Genomic DNA, 19201 nt, shown 5'->3' with positions numbered 1-19201 from the left:
CTGAAGACTGCCCTGGTAAAAATACCATAGTTACGTGAAAATTTTTTTTAATTACAGTATTTATTGTAATGATTAAATACAGTTCCTTATTCTTTAACTGTACAAATTATATATACAAACATATAATTTGAAGGTAATGAGATAACTTTGTCATCAATACCAAAGACATATATGGCATTCATCATCATAGGGTAGTGTTTGATCTCCACCAGTGCTCATGTTAGCGTGTGAATGGATGATGATGAACTTAACCATGGAAAAGGCGAGGTGTTTGGTTATTATATCGTGGAGTATTGCGAGATGTGTGGTCATCATATTGAGGAGTATGGCGAGGTGTGCGGACATTATATTGATTAGTATTGCGAGGTGTTGACTGGTTTCCAGCATTGCATTTTGGCGTCATCCTTCGTCTATTTTGTCCATTTGTCGCACCGTTAACTTCCACCAAAGCATCTGCTGCCATTTTGCAATCCTTTTTTTTTGCTTGGCTGCTAACTGGGCATCCACAGCGAGATGGCTGAGGTAAGTGTCCAGTTACTTTGGTCATCATATATCATATGCTGAGAATATGCTGCCTCATATTGATGTGAGGGAGTTGGGTTTGATGGCACAAGTGTCTGTGATCCATTATAGCGAGGTATGGTGGATGGCCCCGGGGTGGCATACGGTGTCATGAATGGTGTCTGATCTGAAGGTGTGTAAGGAGTATTAGCGTATTTTGAGAAACCATGATAGAATCCTCCAGAAGTGTTGACACTACAAGGTGTATTAGTGGCTGCCTGGGAGAGGTTATGCAGCATTTGTGGATTTAGGTTCTGAGCCACTTTCTGAATTGTGAAGGCATCAACACCCATAAGATATGGTGTTGAGTTGCCCATGTATGACGTGCCTGTGGACATCATTCTTGGTGTTGCACCTGATAATGTTCTATGGAAATTCTGCTTAAACCAATTAAGTAGTCTGGCAAGATTTAGGAATTGCATTTTCTGCCTAAACTTGAAACCTTCAGGATTGACAGTTACAAATTCATGGATCACTTTCGCTCTTGGTAAATATGACATGAGAAACTTTCCTGGCAAATCCTTCCTAGGCGAAAAGATATACGGGATCGACTTCGGATTTTTCCTTTTCTCCTCTTTCAGTAACTCTGCTGCTTTCTCCTTATTGCCCATGATAGACTCCTTGTAATATTTGTGTTCAAGTATTTGTCTTACGTTACTGGCCATAGGTAAAATGTGTCTGGTAATAATTTCATCCAAATCATCAAATTCTTCATTTCCAATCCATAGTTTCTGACCAAGAGAAAAGTCATATTGCTTAGCTTGTTCCAGCACATCGATATGCTGACAGATTCCTGTTGTAACTTTCCAGGTAGCAGTGAGATGATTAATGCCTTTACTTGATGGTCGTATGATCACATCACCTTGCTCCAATTCCTGCATAACCTTTTCAGCTTCATTATAGTCAATGTTTCTGAAGGAGGGATGAACAATCACTCGCTTTTGATACCGACTTGCTTTTTGGTCCATCTTTTTCCTGTCCAAATTTAAATCTTTTTCTTCAGCCTCATGGTCATAATAAGTGTCTTTTGGAGCCTTCCACTTGTTATTTCGGTCCTGAAGGTCTGATGATCGCGACGTGAGATCAACTGAAAATTTATCAGGATAAATTTTCATGATACGACAAAGAACTAAACAATCTCTTCTCACTCTTTCTGCTGGATTTATCACCGTTTTATCCGACAAGTTTTTTATACTGATGAAACCTGATATTCCGTTATCTAATCGAACTTTAATTCCTATGACTGGACCTGGGCAATCACCGGCATCAAAGTGATTCCACACTTCACTTAGTTCAGGAAAATAATTTTTTAGACAGAAGGGACACTGCCAAAGACCTGTACCTTCAGTTCTGAGAGGATAGGCATTATCCACTTGATCTCGACGGAGTTTGCGATGTATAAAATTTGTGACGGTAGCCTGAACAAGCTTACCCACATAAAAAGTCTCCGGCGACTCCTTTGTCAAGATACTGAAAACTTCTTCTGGCGTCGGAGACCTGTAGGTTGACCTAAAATCTCTGTATCTATGTTTCAGCTCACGTTTAATGTCATACAAAGTTGTGTTCTTCTTGCCAAAGCCCTGGTTCTGTAGTTCATTAGCAAAAGCTTTAAGATCAAGCTCACTAAGTTTCTCTGGAGTTTCTAAGATTTCCTTCAAGGCTTCTGCAGGTTCTCCATTTTCATCTTCATAATCTAGTGCATCAAAAACCATTTTTCGAGCCCAGTCATAAGCTTCTGGATGAATTCTGGTAGAATCTAGAACGTCTATATAATTATCACTGTCTCCCAAAGCATTGGTGTCTATTTTAATAAATCCTGCACAGTTAATGAATATCTTTGGACCCATGTGGAAGTTCACAACTAACTGGTTCCTGTTTTCTAGACGATGATTATTCTGCTTCATATTCCTAATAAGAAGGTTGGCCTTTCGTGGTCCTAAACCACAAACAAACTGGACCAAGTTCTGTGTATATGGATGTGCTACGGCACGATTTAGGTCGACCCCAACTTCATTAGTGCAGTTGACGAATTCAGTGTACAGAGCATCGAGTAGTTCCTTAGAGTTTAATTGGTCCTGTAGACTGTGGAACTTAATGTTAAGTAATTCTTCATCAGCATTACATAGCTGCGAGAATTCAATCAATGGATCCTGAACACGTCGACCAACTGATATAGCCTGCCGTAATAGTGGAGGGTAATCAAGGAAATCTGCTTCTCCTTTCTTGGACATTGCATATATGTGAGCTAGGTCATTGTCAATGATTTCTGTATTTATTTTAGGAAACCTTTCTTGTTTTTCTAGATCTTTGAGAATTTGAATCAGGTCTTCCTTAACCATGAGAGCTTCTCGAGACTGTCCACATATGGAAATAACATGTGGTTTACAGCGAGTAATAAAATCCTGCATGCGCCTAATATCACTTTTTTTAGCCAAAGCGTCTCTTTCATTGTAAGCATTGCGCCGTTTGAGTAAATGTGGGAGACGAATATATTCACAACAATCACCGTCAATGTCAATGCAACAACCAAATGCTGCCTGGGAAAGGTCTGGAACAAATGCAATAGAAAATACTCAGAAGCCTTTTTCAGTATCCCAGTCTTCGTCTTCACCAGAAAAGTCTCCGGGGTTATAGGGTGCAATTTTTATCCAGTTATTGAGTTTACTGCAACACTTTTCCATCACGTGATCATTCGATTCCTGGAGCAAACGTTGAGACAATTCCCTTTTAAGATCTTCAATAATCCGTTTGTAGGCAAATTCAATTGCCCGGCCTCTCAGATCATTCCAGTCTTGGACAACCTGGGAAAACTCATCTCGGCAGTACAACTGCTTCATTTCATCCAGGTAAGTCTTAGTTGTACTTCCTTCAATGGTATCGGAAAAGCTAACGGTCAACAGTTTGTCTTCAACACCACATTTGAGACGAAGGAACTGGTCACCCTGTAGATCTATGACTGGTTTGTCCTTTAAATATTTAAGTTCATAAAGTGAATGATGTTCATCAATGATGTTCACAGCCTGAGGAGTGGGCCTGCTACTGATTCTGGCACGTTTAAAGTATACTTCTCTAACTGTGCGTCTTATTAAGGGTTCACAAGACAGCTGCCAACCCACCATCCTAACAGCTACTTCAAGGACTCGCTCTGGGGTGCTGCATATTCTGAAAATACAAAGTTTTCATCATATTTCATGAGGAATATTTAATAAAAAATACTTTTAGTGTAATGAAGTAATAACTATTATAATATCTACAAAATATTTATTTTACCATATTGCTGAGATTTAAGGACATTTTCTGGAGTTCTGTCCTCTTTTTATTACCCACATTCTTTAATTCAAATATATGGAAAACGTTGAACAAAAGGTGCAAAATTTAGGCAAAACCCCTTCATCTCTAGCCATTTGTACATTCATAGCGCAAAGGAATGCTAAAATTCTATCCATTTGTCTTATCCTTGATTTATTTTACACTTTCAGTAGGATGATGCGGTTAAATTAGTGAATTGAGAGTCCTTTTTTAGTGATGGATTAAAGCAGGAGTGAGTTTTTAGTCGTGTTTTGCAACGTTATTAGTGCCAGAATTGAGAGGGTTCAGATTTTTATATCACGTGTTTATTTTTCGTGATTAGCTGTACGTGATTTCGTGATTAGAACCATTAGCTGTATATTTACAGATAAATCATTCAACTATCTCATTACTTACTTGGAAATGAGCTGCTTAGCTTCCCTCGTGGGGTCCTCTGGCCACTGTTGAAAATCAAACCTCTGATAGTTATCACGTAGGTTCTCACCAAACTGCTCAGCAGTCAGGCCAAATTTATTTGTAAGTGACTCTGAAAGTTTGAGTTTGGAATCAATAACAAAAAATAATTTAAATTTTAAACAAGTTAATGGTTAAAAATGTGTTATGAATATTGCATTTCACTAGTTACTTTGTTATGTAATATTGTTTATGCTAACAATTAGATAAACAATGATACAAACCAAATCTAAATTCAAATCACGGAATTTATGCTCTTCGTGGTTCGTTAAAGTGCACAAAAATGAAGATATATGAGTGTGCATATAGTGTCGTATCAGTAAAAGCAGAATGATTATTTGATCATACAGTTAAGAATATAAATTTTCATAAGAATATGATATTTAACTAATTAGTGACACTAATCTATCTATACGCGTTCTATGACAAATAATAATATCGAGCCCAATGCAACACCGCACGTGGAAAAAAAATGGTAAGAACTACGTCAAAAATTGTATTGTATGCGTGCTATAAGAATTACGTTCAAAATATGCGTGGCAAGTCTGATGACCATTATCAATTTGATTGTCGCAATCATTAATGTGTCTATAATAATAATAATCGATAATTAATATAGTCGATAATGGTGGTCGAAACGTCGTCGTCTCCTCATTTTCTGGTGTGTGGTTTAATCTTCATAATATTCATGTCTAGCATGCAAATTATTTTTAAGTATAGTGATATTCTGCACATTTTATAATATACATTTATCAAATTTTCGTGTTAATCACGTGTTAATTTTCGTTATTTACACACATTTATCAAATTGAATATTTATCATCAATATTACTGCAAGAAACCAAAAATTTAAATTTATTCAGACACTGAAATAATTAAGTAAAATTATCTTGGCGACAATTCCCGCCCCGGACGAGGCTTAAGCAGACCGCTGACAACACCTGTTTACTGCTGCACTTTCTCACTCAATCCCGGCCATAGTATGTCATATACATATATATTTATTAGAAAGATTGTAATAAAAGTTTTTTATTCATATTTTAACATTAGAAAGAAAAAAATAATACTTCTAACAATGCCTCAGAGCAATATCAATGCCCCAATCTCAATCATCTCTTTTATGTTACCTCTTACTCATAATTTTTCTATATCTTTTCTATATCTCTATATCTTTTCTAGATATAAGATCTCTCTTATATCTCTCTTCATAAGAGAGGTTTCCTAATACCTGGCATCAATCATCCTTCTCTGTATGGATTCAAGAGAAAATATTTCAGTTCTATAATATGGAGGCCAAACTTGAACTAAGTAACCTAAATGGGGGCATTGAAGCAATCATGCAAAAAGATACTCACCAATACCAGCCTTCCTCAGAAGTTCATACTCGTGTTTTCGAACAACTCTTCTCAAAGACTCAGAGTCTTCCTCAGATTCGTGATTTTCTTCCTCCATTTGTTCTTCTATTTCTGTCTCCACCTCTTTTTCTACATCCTCATTAGCTCTCAATGAACCTTTCTTGTTTTTATTATTACCACTCTTCTCATATTCATCTGCATCCTCTGTATCCTCATATTCGTCTACTTTCCTCTGAATCTTCCCATCCTCAATACCAGCACCATTTTGGTCCCGTTCACCATGATCATGCTTCTTAAAACCCCTAGTGACTCTTGGTGCGGTTCTCTGCTTCCTGTGCTTGGTTTTCATGTGGTCACGCATTGATAGCTGATCTTTGCTATAGTGAAGCAGGAAAAATTTGTAATAATCATTGAACTGTTCTGAAGTTTCAATCTCCTCAATTCTGGAAAATAAAACAAAATGTTTATCATCATTGCTTGATTTAAGGCAAGCAATAATATTTTTAAAAATTTAAATGCCATTTAACACCAGAATAATAGAAGTTATTTAGTTCCAGCGCCTATATTATTTATATATGCTCGTGAAAACTACATGCCTGGGGACCATTCAGGCTTGTTCGTACTTATATATGTTCGCACAAACATCCACGCGATAGTGTTATATAGTAACTGCTAGGATCATGTTAGGCTACAGTTAGTTGGCGCAAGTGACGAGTCTGAATATTGTGTAACTCTGAATAGAAACTGGGGTCATACTCCACCAGTACATGAATCCCCAGACTCATGTCATCCCCAGAGTTGAATAAATGCTTTACATAATGGCAAGTGTTTTACATAATGTAATATGTCATCTCACCTTACAATGTCCTCCTCCTGAAGAATGCGCATATTTTCTAGATGTGAACCATCTGGGTCCTTCGTGGTGTGATCACCTTGGTATTCTCTCATTGACTGGAAGAGTGACCGCAAGTTCTCCTTGCGATACTTCAGTTGACACCACTGTGAAAAAATTTACAAGTTAAGTATTTAAGGGTTAGTGCATTATTGATTTGTGCATCTTTAATAATTACAATACTTTTTCTTCATTTATAATTCACGATATAAAATTTTAGATAATTCGTGTCAATCTGTAATTTATAATGGATACAAGTTCAGCATCTAGGTTGTCTGTCGAACCTTTGATGCTGGCTCTTTGCATTTTAAAGCTGCGACGTGCTTTATCACTGATATCAGACTAATTGATTGTAGTTCAAACCTGTGCTGCATCATGATTAGGAACTTTTTCAATATATCATATACAGAATCTTTTAGCATATATTAAAAATAGTTCATTCCACAAATTTAAATTTTCTTAGAGAATAAAAGATTATTAAACGTCAAATTTCGAACGCTTTATCTGATATAACTAAGTTGAAATTTTTCATAAATGGTTTATCTGATATAATTAAGTTGATATTTAGTATCAATACCTTTTCATCCAACGATAGATTTTCCATAAATCACGAATGTTTAATTCAGGGCAGACCTCTTCCTTCCTATAAAAGGCTATAAATGGAATTTCGAAGGTTTGGTTCCTCATCAAGTCCAGGGCGTTGTATATTTTCTGGATCGTATTAGTATCCTTGTGCGAGCCATGCCTTGCCTTTTCACGCCCCTCCTGTACAAAATAATGGTATTGTTGTATAATTTACTGCCAACGACTTTGTGGTCATCATCAATGGCAAAGACGCCATGAACCATACACAAAAATGCCGAGAGATTCCAATGCCTCTTCGTTCCAGGCATTGTTATCCATCAGAGATAATATACAACTTATCACTGAAATCCTACATAAAGGAAAGAAGCACACAATCTAGGACTGTCAATCAGTCACATTGGAATAGATGGTAATGAAAGGCAGACTAACTAGCAGAAACTGCCACTGCTCTACGTGCTGTACAGGTTCAAATACCTCCAAGTTTTTCACAGATGAAGGATCGAATCAAGAAGAAATACTCCCAACTATCAAAAGTCGCCACAGAGCGACTTTTACACAGAGCCAAAGTACCGGAAGGAAGACCCACTGCGATGCGGTACGGACAGCCACTGGGTACCAAAAAGATATCCAGAGACATTGCAGTAGCCATACACAGGCTCAGACGTGGTTAAAAGTGCTGCTGGGAGGTAATAAACTCAATAGTTAGTGTCATATCTGTAAAACAGATGCCACTATTGCATTATGTATTTAAATTTGAAAGAACTTTAGCCCTGCGCATCAAATTGAGAAGAAATACATGTATATTCTTATTATTTATACTTTTCAACAAAATCAAATTAACTACCTGATTGGATATAAATGGCCTGAAGAATGCATGGTGTTAGATCCACTTGGCTTCTTGAGTCAGCTCTTTATCTGCTGAGCGATCGTCACCATCTCCACGGGTGCGAGTCACAGGTATCCGCCTCAGCTGGAATCTCTCGGGAATATCCAGCTTCCGGATTTGATGATCTTGGTCAGTCAAATGGCCTCGCTCTAATTCACTAGGTTCAAATACCTGAAAGAATAGCATTTATATTTGTATGCGTAATTAATGTTGCCACACACTCATTAACTTGATCTTTATCACCACCTCCAACATTTTGTCTCCTACTTTCATGATGTAGGTCGGGTTGAGATTAAATGGCTCAAGCCAGGTACGACAACCGCCTATGTTATTCAGCAGTACTTTTCCCTAGTGCATGATCTAAAACCAATTTATATCCAGGTCCCCAAATTACTACTGAGACAGGTTAAATATTAATTGCTGCCTCCCTGCCCGAAAATCTTCTTGCAGAAGGTAAGTATTCTCATTATACCAAACAAGTAGAATATAGGACTGTATAAAAAGTTTTGAAGATGAGAATGATTTACAGGTCACCATATCTTTCACATCAAGCAAGTCTTTCGCCTCAACCCTTTCAAAAGGTGAGCAAGTACACTCACCTTTTACAGTGAGTGTACTGCATCTTGTAACTTAACGTAAACAAGATTTAAACATTTTGGCCCTCAATAAACTGCATCTTTTTTCCCGACCACGAAATTCTTGCTCCATCACACTCACATGTAGTATGTAATATCTTGACCTTCTTGCCATCAAATTAGCCAAAATAATCTTCGCTCTAATTTTATGTACAATGAACTGACCCACATCGACGCACTCTTCCTTCACTCTTAATTCATATCTTTTATTCATAACTTCCCACATTGTCTTTATTAACATATTCTACACAAACAACAGCCTCTCTCTGGCCGTTGTGAAAATACAAATGCCTTCCTTAATGATAATTACACAATGAGTGAAAAATCTTGTGGCTTGCAGTTGCTCCTCATAACATACCTCAAAAATAGTCTTCTTGACTTGATTCCCGCGATCCTTGCGACCTCGGGGATGCTCTCGTCCCTCATCGCCTTTTTCATCGTTCTCATGGTCATCATCATCATTTTCACGCTCCTCCCATTCTTTTTTGAATACAAAAAACATGAATATTACAACATAAGAAATTAGAGGATAAATATTTAAGATCCTGCATGCAAGTATCGAATTTGTTATTAAATTAAAGAAAACTTTTTAAACTTCTAGTCAATATTATGAATATTTTTGTTGGGCAGCAAAATCTCCCATTGAGTGAATATGCAAGGCACAACGACGCTGATGGTTGAAATGTAGGTTTGATTGTCCACATCAAAGTTTTTTCAAATTGTTTTTCCAACTTAGAGAGAGTGAAAGAGAGAGAAAGAGAGAAAGAGAGAGAGAGAGAGAGAGAGAGAGAGAGAGAGAGAGAGAGAGAGAGAGAGAGAGAGAGAGAGAGAGAGAGAGAGAGAGAGAGAGAAAGAGAGAAAGAGAGAAAGAGAGAAGAGAGAGAGAGAGAGAGAGAGAGAGAGAGAGAAAGAGAGAGAGAGAGAGAGAGAGAGAGAGAGAGAGAGAGAGAGAGAGAGAGAGAGAGAGAGAGAGAGAGAGAGAGAGAGAGAGAGAGAGAGAGAGAGAGAGAGAGAGAGAGAGAGAGAGAGAGAGAGAGAGAGAGAGAGCAAACTGCAATAATAAAATACACAAAATATAATGTCAAAATAAAAGTACTCAGATTGTACATCTGAGAAGTGAGAATAGTGTGACATACCTAGTCTGCCACATTATAATTTAATTTACATTTAAATAAACACATACCTTCATGTTGTTCAAAGTCCTCAAAATGATAATCACCGCCGAATATTTCACGGGCAACCTCCATTCCACCAGGTTCAAGCATAGCCATCCTCTCCTGTTTGACATTGGGTGTCTTGTCATCAACAATGAAATTCTCTTCATCAGACTCTTCCTCCTCTGACGCGTACATTTCAGGGTGCTGTGGAGGGTGGAGAGCGGAGGCCCCATCCTCCTCCTCATCCTGTGGTACCAGATATTAAAGTTATGAATGACAGACGAAGGAAACAGACTCAAACAACTAATAATATTTAAGCAATAACGAAATATCTCTCATTAAAGTGTCAATTATGCAGGTAAGAGGGATAGACTAAAAGGCACACTCGAACTATTTTACTGTATTCAAAATTTCTAACCCACTAGAGCAGAACAAAGAAGAATGACCGAGAGATAACATCACACACAGTGTCTCATAATAAACATCACACACTACAAACGACATGGAAGAGCTAAGGGAGACATGATCATCACATACAAAATTCTCAGGGAACCGACAGGGGATTATTTGACATGTGATGAATACGCATAAGAGGATACAGGGGGAAGCTGCGTATCCAAATAAGCCACAGAAACATTAGAAAAAACTCTTACAGTGTCAGAGTAGTTAGTAAATGAAAATAATGTGGTGGAGGCTAACTCCACAGTTTTAAATGCAGTTTTGATAGAGCTCGAGGATCCTAGGAAGCAGTTCTCGAGAAGCACTGGGATTAATAGTTGAGGGGCGGGAGATTAATCCCCTCCAACACAACTAGGGTAAGGTGAGTACACAGGGTACCTCTTAATAAACATCGTCAGAAAACAAACAATTTATAAACACTGCTCATGCATATAAAGTGGCACTGAATACAACATAAACTCCAGAGATTTACTTACGTCTGAACCCTCGAAGATCTCTCTTCGAATCTGACCCTGTACATCTTCCTCTTCTACGTCAGATTCTTCATCCACAATCCTCTTCAAACGCTTATACTTTCTCTGTGAAACAAAAATTCAAGACATATATACATTAATTCATAAACAAAAAATTGTCATGACGACAATCTATAGTACTATGCTAGTATTATAGTTCTTATTTAGTATGTTAGTATCTTAGTATATTTAGTATCTTATTTAGAGATTTAGTATGTTACACGCTCACGAAACCATTCATATGATTCAAGGGTTTGGTTATTCCTTAGATAATCTTATGAGACTTACTTAGGTTATCATTGTAGCACAACCTCCAAGTCAGTGAGGCAGCCAATATTATGGAGCAGCCAAATGTTTAAAAGTACACCTTTTTTTTATATATTGGTCAACCCGTTTTTAAAAATATACATTTTTTAAAATTTATTTAAATCTAGTAAAATCTTGAATTTACAAGACAGCATAATTGGTTTTTGCTATAATTGGAATCAGCATATATTTCTAGGAAGATTTAATCAAAATTTTGACTAAAATTTTACCATAAAAATTATATAATTGTCCAAAATTTATTTTTAAAACATTCACTCTGAAAAATACTGTATACTGTGTATTATATAAATACACTTTTATATAATTGAAATATAAATATATTATACAACTTTAGAACACTTTAGCACCAGGAGACTCGAACCCTCGCCAGCACAGAAGCCTTCCAGCAACTGGCATAACAGGTACGCCTTAACCTTGTTCCTAGTAGTTCCTAGTTAAGGCGTACCTGTTATGCCAGATGCTGGAAGGCTTCTGTGCTGGCGAGGGTTCGAGTCTCCTGGTGGGAAAGTGTTCTAAAGTTGTATACTTCACTCTCGTGTTTAGGAGAGTTGTGCCATAAATATATTATATATATAAGATATATATCAGAAATTAATCTTAAATTATATTTCTCTACTTATATATATGCCAGCAGAAGCAATAATGGTTTCCCAATTTTGTTTCTAATTCATCTAAACGGTGTGAAATTCAAGTTCTTTTCATTCTTTAAAACACAAAAATGCAAATTATCTTTTTCTATCCTGTACAGAAACTTGTATAAATATAAACAAAATATATATTACAATAATTATTGGAGAAAACTAACCTTTCTGTCAAGTTTCATACCAGTGTTCTCCTCAATAAGATCAATATCATCATCATCGAGGTAGTTGGTTTTATCTTCATCGTCCTTCCGCCGTTTTCGTTTGCCATACTTTTCACTGTCTGACCCCGAATCTCCTTCATCATCCTCTTCATCGTCGTCGTTAATGAAGTCTTTATTTTCTTCACGAATTTTCTCTTCATCTATCAATAAATAACCAGAGATGAATGCGATGAAAGTTCTTTATTCTTATTGTATTGTTCTTATTAGTTTTAGTTAGTTTAGTTCATTTATTATGAACCCCATAATGTAGGTTACAGAGACACATAATGGGCTTAAGGAATTAACCCCACAGTTCGTTTAGCTAAGCAAGTTAAAATATTGATGAGATAGTTCAAAAATTCAACAGGCTCCAGAACGACCACCTTTGCAGTTTTTAAATTAAGCAACTGACATTTCTGACAACTGACAACTCCCTTCATTTCTTAAAGTTTTGAAGGTCTGGCATATTACAAAAGGCTTTATGGTATAATAACTTGGAAGCACAGAAGCAAGGCTTTAGGATATAATAACTTGGAAGCACAGAAGCAAGGCTTTATGATATATTAACTTGGAAGCACAGAAGCAAGGCCATATGGTATAATAACTAAGCACTGGGAAGCTTCTGAGCCCACTAACAGTACTGTGATTGATGTCAAGTCACCTAGTTTCATTTTCAACACTTAATAACAATTAAGGTATAAAACGTAGTATTTTTAATAAATATTTTATATCTGCATTTACTAAAGAGGAACTTGACGATATGCCTTCAGCCGAACAAGTCTGTGTGGGTGGGGACGAGGACAGGTTGACTAGTTTAGCAGTTACCAGGGAGGTTGTAATTAAACAAAAAGTAAAACTCAAACCAAACAAATCCCCAGGGCCGGATGAAGTGTTTGCCAGGGTGCTTAAAGAATGCAAAGAGGAGCTTTGCGACCCACTGTCTACCATATTTAATAAATCAATAGAGTCAGGCAGAGTGCCAGAGTTATGGAAAGTTGGTAATGTGATACCAGTTTTTAAGAAAGGAGATAGATCACTTGCGTCAAACTATCGGCCAATTTGCCTAACGTCTATTGTGGGAAAGTTACTCGAATCGATAATTGCAAATAAAATTCGTCTTCATCTTGAAAAACATAAATTAATAATTGAGTCGCAAATGTTTTTATAAATGGCCGTTCTTGTTTAACAAATTTGTTATCTTTTTATTCTAGCATAGTTGAGGCAGTTGATTGTGGTAAGGACTGTGATGTTGTGTACCTTGACTTTAGCAAAGCTTTTGATACAGTGCCACATGAAAGACTGATTAAAAAGATAGAGGCTCATGGTATTGGGGGTGCTATATTAAGTTGGATTAGGGCATGGCTATACCAAAGGAAACAGAGTTAGTATAAATGTGTCAGAGTGGGATAATGTTGTTAGTGGAGTACCTCAAGGCTCTGTCCTGGGACCTCTGATGTTTATAATATATACAAATGATTTAGATTAAGGTTTGAGTAGCAACATCTGCAAATTTGCCGATGATACAAAAATCGGTAGGGTAGGTAGGGAAATTAATACGGAAGAAGACTCACTATCACTTCAAGTTGATCTAAATAGGGTTTTGAAATGGTCAAAGGATTGTCAGATGCAGTTTAATGCTGATAAATATAAAGTTCTGAGTCTAGGTAATGATGGTAGAGTTACAAGATACGAGCTTGATGGTGTTGAGATTGCGAAGTCGGATTGCGAAAGGGATCTGGGAGTTATGATTAGTAAGAATTTAAAACAAAAGTATAAATGCATGAATGTTCGTAATAAGGCAAATAGGACATTGGGATTTATTAATCGAATCTTTAGTAACAAGACACCTGGTGTGGTTCTTCAGCAATATCTTGCTCTGGTTAGGCCCCACTTAGATTATGCAGTTTAGTTTTGGTCGCCGTATTATAGAATGGATATAAATTCACTTGAACGTGTCCAGCGTAGGATGACTAAGTTAATTCCCCAAATTAGAAATCTTTCATATGAAGAAAGATTAACAAAGCTTAAATTGCATTCACTGGAAAGGCGAAGAGTTAGGGGGGTGACATGATAGAGGCTTACAAGTGGATAAATGGACACAACAAATTAGATATTAATAGGGTATTAAAAATAGCAACATAAGACAGAACACAAAACATTGGGTATATATTGGATAAATTTAGATTTAGAAAAGACTTGGGTAAATACTGGTTTGGTAACAGGGTTGTTGATTTGTGGAACCAATTACCGCGTAATGTGGTGGAGGTGGGGTCCCTCGATTGTTTCATGGACATGTATATGAGTGGGCTTGGGTGGTTATAAATAGGAGCTGCCTCGTATGGGCCTATAGGCCGTCTGCAGTTGCCTTTGTTCTTAACTAGGTGGGGTCACTCGATTGTTTCAAGCGCGGGTTGGACATATATATGAGTGGGATTGGGTGGTTATAGATAGGAGCTGCCTCGTATGGGGCAATAGGCCTTCTGCAGTTGCCTTTGTTCTTAACTACGTCTCGTTAAAAATGACAAATATATCAGAACATTAACAATAGCAATGAAGTGTATCCATACATTTATATCAAATTATTTAAGATTGCTGAAAGCAGATTGCTGAAATAGAGGGAGTTCAGAGAACATATACGGCATAAATAAACGCGATAAAGCACCTAAATTATTGGGATACGTCCTAATAATTCATTGACAAAGTGATCTTAATGCTCTCCAAATGTACTCGATAGAAAGAGAAAGGAGATATCAAATGATATACACGTGGAAAATACTGGAGGCCCAGGTCCCAAATCTACACAGTAAATGACAACATACTGGAGTAATCGACATGGAAGAAAATGCAGAATACAACCAATGAAGAACAGGGGGGCCATAAGCATAACCCGAAACCACTGAATAAACATGAGAGGTCCACGGTTGTTCAACAACCTCACAGCCATAATATTGACGGATATTTTTTAAAGATAAAACTAGATAGTTTTCTTCAAGAAGTGTTGGACTATGGTGGATATGTGGTACGCTCCAAGTCAACAGACCGTTGGACCAAGCTCTCAAAATTCAATCATGGCCTCGCGCCGGGTTTGAGGAGTAGAAATTCTAGAACCTCATCAGGTATGGATGAAACAAATTCATAGTATATATACAAAGTCTTGGAATCAATGAGAACGTTCACATTCACATTCAGCACCGCTCCAGTGCCAGGAAAGTCCACTACGGGCTCACCATAGCCCATGCTACTTAGAACTTGTTCCGAGTAGCTGAATCTATAACAACAACAACAACAACATTGAGAACTTTTGCATCACTTACCATCGTCATCATCCTCTTCAGAAGAGTCATCTATAACTGTTTTTAGTTTTTTAAATTTTTTCCTTTCATTTTCTTCATATTTTTCTTGCTCTTCTTCACTTTCCTCTGCTCCCGAGTAAATGAACTGGGACATGATTGGTGGTCTCTCTCTCTAAAGTCCTGAAGATACAAGAATATTAAATTAATAGCTTTAATTTTGTTCTTATCAAATCTAACATACTGATATGGAATTATTTTTTTTAGATAACTGATCCTCATCTATATAAATAAAAATGGAAATGTTCGTTTGTTCAAAATCGCTAATCTCCGAAAGTTCCATTCGCCTCCGAGCGGATTTTTATATACATATTATATAGATGTCACGTCTGTGGCGGGGGAAAAAATGTTTTTTTTCTTAAAAACTGTGTTTTTCATGTAAGAGAAATCTTTGTAACCTTTTTACCGATTGCTTTGAAATTTTGACACAACGTTGCATTTAAACAACTAGTATTTTTAAACACTTGTTTTAAAAACAAGCTAGTGTTTTTATATACCTACTATATACATGCCTTATCTGTGACAGGAAAAAACATGTTTTTTTTAAACAACACTATCTGTAATATGTAGGAGCAACACATGCTATAATCTCCAAATGTTCTTCACCGATTGCTTTGAAATTTTGACACAACATTCCATTCGAATACATGCATGTTTTTATATACCTACTGTTTAGATGCCACACCTGTGACCTGTAAAAACATGCTCTTTTTGAAAAACAGCCCCATCTGTTGCACGTAAGAGCAACACGCGCTATACAAAATATGTTACGATTCCATTTCAATGTTTCCGATTGCATTAATAAATTGAATTTTCATAGATTTTTATATATTTTCATTTTGATTTAATTATTTTGTGTGACATTGCGTTGGAATTGAGCTGTGTTGTTTACCATACCGTTCATTTCATGGGTATAGTTTATCTGTTTCTTTTTTCATTGTTTTTCATTTCGTTTTTTTAAGTTCTTCTCATTTTTCAGTTCAATTGGTGATGAAATTGAGCTGTGATGATCTGCGTTTTAATTGAAATATTTGTTAGTATTTTGTTTTTTTGTTTTGAAAACAAGAAAATTACAAGTTTATTTCACAGTTGCAAATGTGCAACACACACAGCTATGAATCCACTGGCTACAACGTTAACTGCTTTCTTCACGTTATGTACAAATGATGCGTTTGCGAAACTGCTGAATTCGGAAGTGGCTACGTATTACAAATGGAATGCCAGTAGAAAATCATTTGAATGACACAAACGAGGAGAGCAAGTCGACGGACAACTTGGCATATTCAAATAAACTTGGCAGACTGTACACTGTGCATCCCAATCAAGATTAATACTTCTTTCTTCGCAGGTGTTGGTAAATGTGCCAGGTCCAACGTTGTTGCAGCCATTGAGATTTGTAAACGGCGTAACACATGCCACTTCCCGTAGTGCATGTCAAGCTCTGAATTTATTGGATAACGACCGACACTGGGATGTATGCATTAACATACAAGTCAAATTCGTGTATTGTTTACAATCATAATGACCACCTGCTCTCCATAATCCCCCAACAGAGCTATGGGAGAAATGTAAATCGCACATGGCTGAAGATATTATCCGTCAAATACGCAAGAAAAATTCAAATACGAACATGAATTACACAGCAAAAATCTACAATGGAGCGTTGATAGTGATTTAAGATTTGAACTTAGAAATCGCGAACAAAGTTCCCAATCAATTGGAAATGCTATCACCTGATGCTGCTTTGATCTCTTCGACAAGAGATCACCCGTGATCACGGGTGATCTCTTGTCGTATGTGCAATCAAATATTCCTAAGCTAATGCTTGAGCGAAAAGGCATTTACAATCAAATAATTCCAACTGTCAATAACGGGGTTTGATAAATCATCTCAGATGCGCCAGGACGAACTGGTAAAACCTTCCTAATTAGACTGATTCTGACAGCATTTCGATTCCAAAATGGCAATAGAATAGCTACGACATTGCTACCATTTAGAAGAACTGCTACTTCGGCTTTGAAACTGCCATTGAACATGCAATTCATTAAAACTCCCACGTGCAACATTTCCAAAGCATCCAGCATGGGAAAAGTATTGCAGAAATGTAAACCAATTGTTGGGATGAATGCACAATGGCCCACAAAAAATCGCTTAAGGCTCTTTTTCGATCATTGCGATCAATCCAACATTTGCGTGGAAACATCAGACCATTTGGGAACGCATTAACATTGCTTGCAGGAGATTTCAGGCAAACATTACCTGTAATCCCTCGATCGACACCAGGGGAAGTAAAAAATGCTTGCCTGAAATACTCTACGTTAAGGTGCCACGTAAAGACGTGAAAATTATCTACAAATATGCGTGTCCAGCTGCAAAAGGATACATCAGCTGAGATATTCTCCCATAAACTTCTGGAAATTGGGAATGGAATCGTGTTGGTTGATCTGACCTCAGGACGAATTTCATTGCCTCATAACTTTTAGTGAAGTCAAAAGAATAATTGGCAGAAAAAGTATTTCCCAATATTCAAATCAATTGTAGGATTCACGATTGACTGAATGAATGAGCTGTTCTTGCGGCCAGACAATCTCCATATCACAACAGACAATGGAACAAAAACAAATATTATATACCCACATGCATTGTGAAATTAAACTTTAGAAACGTGCGATTTCTCTTTTCTTTCTTTTCTATTTAACCTGACTGAGCCACAGGAATGCGTGGGCGACTAAAGAGTCTAAATCTGTACTCCCTTGAGCGCAGGCGGGAGAGATACATAATAATTTACACGTGGAAAATATTAGAGGGGCTAGTCCCAAACTTGCACACAGAAATAACAACACATGAGACCACAAGACATGGCAGGATGTGCAGAATACCCCCGTTGAAAAGCGGAGGTGCAACAGGTACTCTGAGAGAGAACTCTATCAACATCAGAGGCCCGAGACTGTTCAACACGCTTCCGCTACACATAAGGGGCATAACTGGCAATCCTCTCACAGTGTTCTAGAGAGAACTGGATAAGTACCTCCAAAGGATACCTGACTGTGGGCGTGCACGAAGAGTACCATGTGAGACTGTGTTTTGACTGTAGACCAACGAGTCTACCCTGTGGCCAGGGTAGACTCGTTGGTGTTTCCAACGTCCTCAACCAGTACTGGTTGAGGACGGTGCTGGAAACTCAGGTCGAGGAAACACGGTTGCTGACAAGACTGCATCGATTGAGCTTCGAGGAGTGTTTAGTGTCCTATGAGAGAGACACTAAATATACTGGTGTATACATTAAGTGTACTGGTGACACTGGTGTATATATTAAGTGTAGTAATACTTCCTTTAGGATTATATATGAGGTGATGGGAAGTGATTATATAAGTGATAATTGATGAGCTGTCGTATTCAATGCACCTCCCCTATTGTGTTTTACTTGCATTACCGAGCTCACTCCTTGAAAGCTACTACTAACTTGGGGCCGGATACGAGAATTTTAGTTCCACCAGCAAAGAACCCGGTTGCGACGTAATGATATCAAATGAACAAATCGACAAGGGCTGTGATGAGGGTTCAAGGGCCGGGGTGATCCCAGACACGCCTTAGTCAACATTGTGTGTGGAATTGTGACGTACACAGGACAACAAAGAAATTAGTGAAATTCTAAGAAGCCAGTATGAGGCTGTTTAGCACACCAATAAACAACATGAATGTTGATGATCCAGACAGCTTCTTTATGAATGACATTCAAGCTGCAGATAATATAACGGATATTAACACGAACTCGGAAGACTGAAAGAGAAATTGACAATATGCCCATGCACTCAGCTCCTGGGACGGACTCGAGGAATTCAATATTCATTAAAAAAATTTAAGCGCGAGCGGTCA

General features: G+C 37.4%; 1 protein-coding gene across 1 annotated transcript; it reads right to left on the bottom strand.

Moving 5' to 3' along the window:
* Window positions 1–247: 247 nt before the first annotated feature.
* LOC123763739 (transcription elongation factor SPT6) lies at window positions 248–15422 on the bottom strand. Its single transcript, XM_069304368.1, is given in 12 exon segments — window positions 248–542; window positions 583–3723; window positions 4267–4396; window positions 5679–6121; window positions 6535–6679; window positions 7149–7335; window positions 8000–8212; window positions 9035–9156; window positions 9860–10079; window positions 10769–10870; window positions 11937–12136; window positions 15290–15422. Coding segments are annotated over 12 exon segments (5331 nt in total).
* Between the last annotated feature and the right edge of the window lie 3779 nt (window positions 15423–19201).

This window comes from Procambarus clarkii, chromosome 52 (genome assembly GCF_040958095.1).
Source record: "Procambarus clarkii isolate CNS0578487 chromosome 52, FALCON_Pclarkii_2.0, whole genome shotgun sequence".
Classification (NCBI taxonomy): Eukaryota; Metazoa; Arthropoda; class Malacostraca; order Decapoda; family Cambaridae; genus Procambarus; species Procambarus clarkii.
The sequence above is the reverse complement of the archived record's forward strand: the minus strand, read 5'-3'. Positions and strand labels throughout refer to the sequence as shown.